Source organism: Oncorhynchus masou, chromosome 24, assembly GCF_036934945.1.
Source record: "Oncorhynchus masou masou isolate Uvic2021 chromosome 24, UVic_Omas_1.1, whole genome shotgun sequence".
In the NCBI taxonomy this organism is placed as follows: domain Eukaryota; kingdom Metazoa; phylum Chordata; class Actinopteri; order Salmoniformes; family Salmonidae; genus Oncorhynchus; species Oncorhynchus masou.
The window spans coordinates 13,674,102-13,679,782 of record NC_088235.1 but is presented as its reverse complement, the minus strand read 5'-3'; the positions used below and the strand labels follow the sequence as shown (position 1 = coordinate 13,679,782).

At 39.8% G+C, this 5,681-nt stretch overlaps 1 protein-coding gene across 2 annotated transcripts; it reads right to left on the bottom strand.

The window, feature by feature from the left end:
- Positions 1 to 284: 284 nt before the first annotated feature.
- Positions 285 to 4,646, bottom strand: zgc:171579 (uncharacterized protein LOC557116 homolog). 2 transcript variants are annotated; one of them, XM_064933343.1, is made up of 2 exons: positions 4,387 to 4,646; positions 285 to 3,526 (listed from the first exon to the last, which is right to left on the bottom strand). In XM_064933343.1, the coding sequence occupies exon 2, from the start codon at positions 3,518 to 3,520 to the stop codon at positions 2,489 to 2,491; it is 1,032 nt and encodes a 343-aa protein (XP_064789415.1). In that variant the 5' UTR covers positions 3,521 to 3,526; positions 4,387 to 4,646; the 3' UTR covers positions 285 to 2,488. The 2 variants fall into 2 exon arrangements, with proteins under 2 accessions (XP_064789415.1, XP_064789414.1); XM_064933342.1 differs by lacking the exon at positions 4,387 to 4,646 and adding an exon at positions 4,226 to 4,347.
- Between the last annotated feature and the right edge of the window lie 1,035 nt (positions 4,647 to 5,681).

Sequence of the window (5,681 nt, the reverse complement as noted above, 5' to 3'; positions counted from 1 at the left end):
ACACGACCATATTCACATGCATGGAACCTTATTGAAAATCTGAGCATGGCAAGCATCCCTGTGTGTCACTGATAAGAAGCAGACTGTGATATGGATCGGGGTGGGCATTACAGTCTTTTGGATCAATAACTTCGGATGTGGGAGCCTGCATTGAGCAGGAGCTACCACTATTTAAGAGCCAGGGTTATTACAATGCATCCATTGACTAATCAGGTCTGCAGGGCCTAATGAACAAATGACAGAGCAGGATAAGAGTGGCAGCAGAGAGAAGACAGAGTGCCGTCTAGAATTAAAACGCTCTTTAATGCTTTGTACAACAATTAACTGGTATCAATCTGAATCAGTGCAATAATGCTTGGCTCATTCACAGAGGCAAGGAGTTGATTAAATATATATATATATGTCTTGGCTTTAATAATGTGTAATTAGATAAAATACACTTTTATTGATTTGGCAGTTCTATGAATCAAGAGCAATTTTACAGGAGTCTGGGTCCCTTCAATTTAGTGCCGTGTGGAATGACTGCCTCAACCATAGAGCTGGAATTATGCGATTAGTCTCTGTGGGCAGATAAATTGGACATACAATGCACATAATGTCAGGTGGTACGTGTTACTATGCCAACGGCATCATCTTTAGCACCTTCAGTGTTGTAGCACAGATGGAAACATTAGGAACTCACTATAGATGTCATTAGTTTTGCCCCCCTATAGGCTATAGTAACATGTGGGATATAATCTATATCATTTTTATGCAAACATGAAATTCTTAATCAACTGAATCTGAAAGGTGTCATGATACTGTATGTACAGTTATGTTTTAAATTAAATGTTTTAAATGAAATGGTACATAGGTTTGTGATATAGATTGATTTACATTTAGCATTGCAATGCTGATAGAAATACAATATTACACATTGCCCCACATTACAAAACCACTTCCAATTCTTGTGTACATGTGGTCCTCAGTTGAGTACGATGCTATTTATAAACATGTAGAACAGTCTCGTCCAACCATCCCTCTCAGTTGGGTACGATGCTATTTATAAACAGGTAGGACAGTCTCGTCCAACCATCCCTCTCAGTTGAGTACGATGCTATTTATAAACATGTAGAACAGTCTCGTCCAACCATCCCTCTCAGTTGGGTACGATGCTATTTATAAACAGGTAGAACAGTCTCGTCCAATCATCCCTCTCAGTTGGGTACGATGATATTTATAAACAGGTAGAACAGTCTCGTCCAATCATCCCTCTCAGTTGAGTACGGTGCTATTTATAAACAGGTAGAACAGTCTCGTCCAATCATCCCTCTCAGTTGAGTACGGTGCTATTTATAAACAGGTAGAACAGTCTCGTCCAATCATCCCTCTCAGTTGGGTACGGTGCTATTTATAAACAGGTAGAACAGTCTCGTCCAATCATCCCTCTCAGTTGAGTACGATGCTATTTATAAACATGTAGAACAGTCTCGTCCAACCATCCCTCTCAGTTGGGTACGATGCTATTTATAAACAGGTAGAACAGTCTCGTCCAATCATCCCTCTCAGTTGAGTACGATGCTATTTATAAACAGGTAGGACAGTCTCGTCCAACCATCCCTCTCAGTTGGGTACGATGATATTTATAAACAGGTAGAACAGTCTCGTCCAACCATCCCTCTCAGTTGGGTACGATGCTATTTATAAACAGGTAGGACAGTCTCGTCCAACCATCCCTCTCAGTTGGGTACGATGCTATTTATAAACAGGTAGAACAGTCTCGTCCAACCATCCCTCTCAGTTGCCAGAGGCAACTCTAAATCATCAAAGTACTACATTCTTTTTCTCCCCAGTGTCAAATATACACTATTGTGGACAACCAAGGATTACAACTATGATCAGTCCTTCAGCAGTTTATCTTATATGTTTCAGGTCTAGTTTGTAAGTTTGTTTAAACAAAGTTGTAAAACAAGTTTGTAAAACAACTTCAAATTGATTTGGAACAAGATCTGTTTCTAAGCAAGTTCCTTTTCGTGAAATTGTTTGGTGCTTGAAAGAGGAAATGTGAATTTATTATGAGGACACCAGTCCTTCTGCGAGACCAGCTGCCTCCACATGAAATCCCAAATCTGGCAACTTCCTGGCTGTGGCAATATGTGGCAAACCACGTCTGTCTCAATCAAGAATGTACTTTCCCAAACCCACTGGCACTGTTTAAAGAAACAAACAGTTTTTGTAAAAAATTATTATAATAATACAAAATATATATATATCTTAGAGATTTTCCTTTCCCACAGAATAACCTTTGTTCTGCAGCATTTATGAATAATGTTCAGTATTAATGTTTATCACAGGTTGAATCAGGGTCTCTCTGTGGGGTCTTCAAGGATAATAGTGGTCCTGGTGATGGTTTTTCGAAATCTGGTTATTACATTATAATACAAGCAGATAGCATCTAGCTAGGTACTGTACATCCTGTACAGGTATGTTACAAAGGTCTGGTTTGGGTTTAGATAGAATCAGAGTGATCTGAGAGAGTACTAGGGGTCTTAGTGGTGGTTCTCTGATGACTCACAGTCCTGCATACAGACTCCTGTATTCTCCTCAGGCAGGGCAGGTAATGGCCCGCAGCCGCCCTAAAGTCACTCCTCAGGAACGTATAAAGTATAGGGTCCAGCACACTGTTGAGGCTCAGCAAACCCCTGCCCAGCTGGTAGGGCACAAACACTGCCTTCTCCCACTCACAGGCGTCACCGTGGAGAAGCAATCCAATGTACTTAACGCATCCTGTGATGTGGTAGGGGCCGAGGACCAGGATGAAGATGACCATCAGCAGAATGAGAAGCCCCCTGATGCGGTGCTTCTCTTCCGTTCCCAAGGTACCAATGGCCGACAAAGACCTCAGGGTCTTCTGGTGGAGGATCACGATGAAGGCGAGAGGGATGATGAAGGACAGGGATAAGGTGATCAATCGGTAGATGATGAACCCCTCCTTGGAAGGGTAGCTCTCGATACACAGGGTGTGATTGTCGTTGGGTTGCAGTTTATGCAAGATGATGGATGGAGGCACGGCTACCACGACCCATATGCTAAGGGCTATCCATCGTGCAAACTTCAGCTTTCTCAATGCTTGGAATCTCAGAGGCTTGGCGATGGCCAAGTAGCGCTCCAAAGCGATGATACACATGAAGGCAATGCCGGTGTAAATGCTGACGTAGAAACTGACCCCCAATAACTGGCAGGAAGTGGACCCGAATCGCCAGCTGTGACCCCTGCGATAGTAGTCAATCCATAGTGGTACAGTGAACAGTTGGAGGAGATCCGAAAGGAGCAGGTTGATCACGTACACCGGTAAGACGTTTTCAGACTTGATCAGACGATAGAGCCCGAACAGCGCCATCAGATTGAGGGGAGTGCCAATGATGAAGAAGATACTGTAGATTACAGGAAGGTAGATGGCATCTTGGCTGAGGTCCACTCCACAATTGTTGGCTTCATTCAGGTTACTATTACCAAAGCTGGGGGTGGGAGTCATGTCCATGATGTCCTTAAGAATCAAGAGGATATGTTAAGTTGATATGATATAGATTGTATAGTAAGTATTTACCCCATTACACATTCTGAGCCTGTAAATTGATGCTGTCACTATTTAAATTATATTTTTGTAATCAACACCTTCAACTTGACACTAAGAGGGTATAAAGTATCATTGAAACTAGAGGGTATACATTATCATTAAAACTAGAGGGTATAAAGTATCATTAAAACTAGAGGGTATAAAGTATCATTAAAACTAGAGGGTATAAAGTATCATTAAAACTAGAGGGTATAAAGTATAATTAAACCCAGAGGGAATAAAGTATCATTAAAACTAGAGGGTATAAAGTATCATTAAAACTAGAGGATATAAAGAGTCATTAAACCCAGAGGGAATAAAGTATCATTAGTGGATATCAAGTATCATTAAAACAAGTGGGTATAAAGTATCATTAAAACAAGTGGGTATCAAGTATCATTAAAACAAGTGGTATCAAGTATCATTAAACCCAGAGGGAATAAATTATCATTACATCTAGTCGTTATAAAGTATCATTAAAACTAGTGGGTATCAAGTATCATTAAAACAAGTGGGTATCAAGTATCATTAAAACAAGTTGGTATCAAGTATCATTAAAACACGTGTGTATCAAGTATCATTAAAACAAGTGGGTATCAAGTATCATTAAAACAAGTGGGTATAACCTACCATTAAAAGGGTGTGAAGTATCATTAAAACGAGAGTGTAAAAAAACATATAGATGACCACTAAATTACCATGAATTTCAAAACACTGATAGGAATTCTCTCCCTGACTTTGTCTTCTTATGTTATCAAAATATGAATATGACAGAACTAATCAAAACATACCTGAAATCCTGTATTAGCTGCACTTTTCCAACAATATCAGAAGGTCTTGAGGAAACCTCATAAGAGAGAGTGTGAGTTGAATAGTCAGTACCAAACGATTTGCCAACAGTGCGTCTTTGTACAGGATGTGAAGTAATGCCATGGTGTGGTGGGAAAGCACAGACGCTCACTATATTTATTTTGATGGTGGTGAAACAGAAGTCATGAAATCATAAAATGAAACGTTACATTAACCACAGCAGGAAGTTGAGAATGCTGATAATAAGTAGCTAAAATGTGCCCGTCACTGTGTTGTTAATTACTGGTCAACAGAGAAATAACTATACAAAATGTGTAAACCAGATCTGCCTCCGTAAGTCACTGTCACTGAATAACACATGTAATAATATCCCAAGCCTGTTTTTCTAATACCTTTTGTGTATAATATGATCATTCCCACTGACTCTGATTTGTTTTAACGGGTCAACTGACTCCATTTTCTGTACAGATGTAGGATCTTAATTTGAGCCAGTTTGCTACAGCAGGAAAATAAACCTGCAGAAACAGGAAATGTGAATTATTTTGTGGATTATAATTAATGGACATTTTTGTAAGAGTTGATACATTTTTTGTAAGGGAAAATCAAGAGTAACATTTCTAAATGGAAATTGCAAACTTCAGAAGTCTTTTTATTAAACCTCAAATACACTACAAGTTCTCCTCCAACAGGCTGATCAGATTTAGATCCAATACCTGTATGTATACACCTGTTATCAAACTGTCAGTAAAAATGATACTCAATACATAAACCAGCAGTTTTTTACCTTTTTTGTGGCTGTAGCACCAAGTCCTTACTGAGCTACAGTACCATTCAATGGATCACGGGCCCCGGCAGGTCAGGGTATCATCCACACAGATGATCTATACGAGATAGAGATGAGTTACTTATCTCCAGTCCTGTCTATAAGAGGTTACAAGAGGTGAAACATGCTGCTGGAGTATATCTCATCCCCCAAAGACCTATGGTTAGAAACAAGAAGTCTCTTCTGCATACTTCCTGTAAAAATCAGGTCATTCATAGTTTGTTAATTATACATTATTTCCTCAGTGATTGTTGGGTCCAGTGATGCTTTTATTAGTCTGTTAATACACCTTTCATTACAGAGAGACAGAGAGATAAAATAGTCAGCATCCTTGTTCACAAAATCATCACCACCACCACCATCATCATCATCATCATCATCATCACCACCACCATCATCCTCATCACCATCATCCTCATCACCACCACCAACACCATCGCCACCACCACCTTC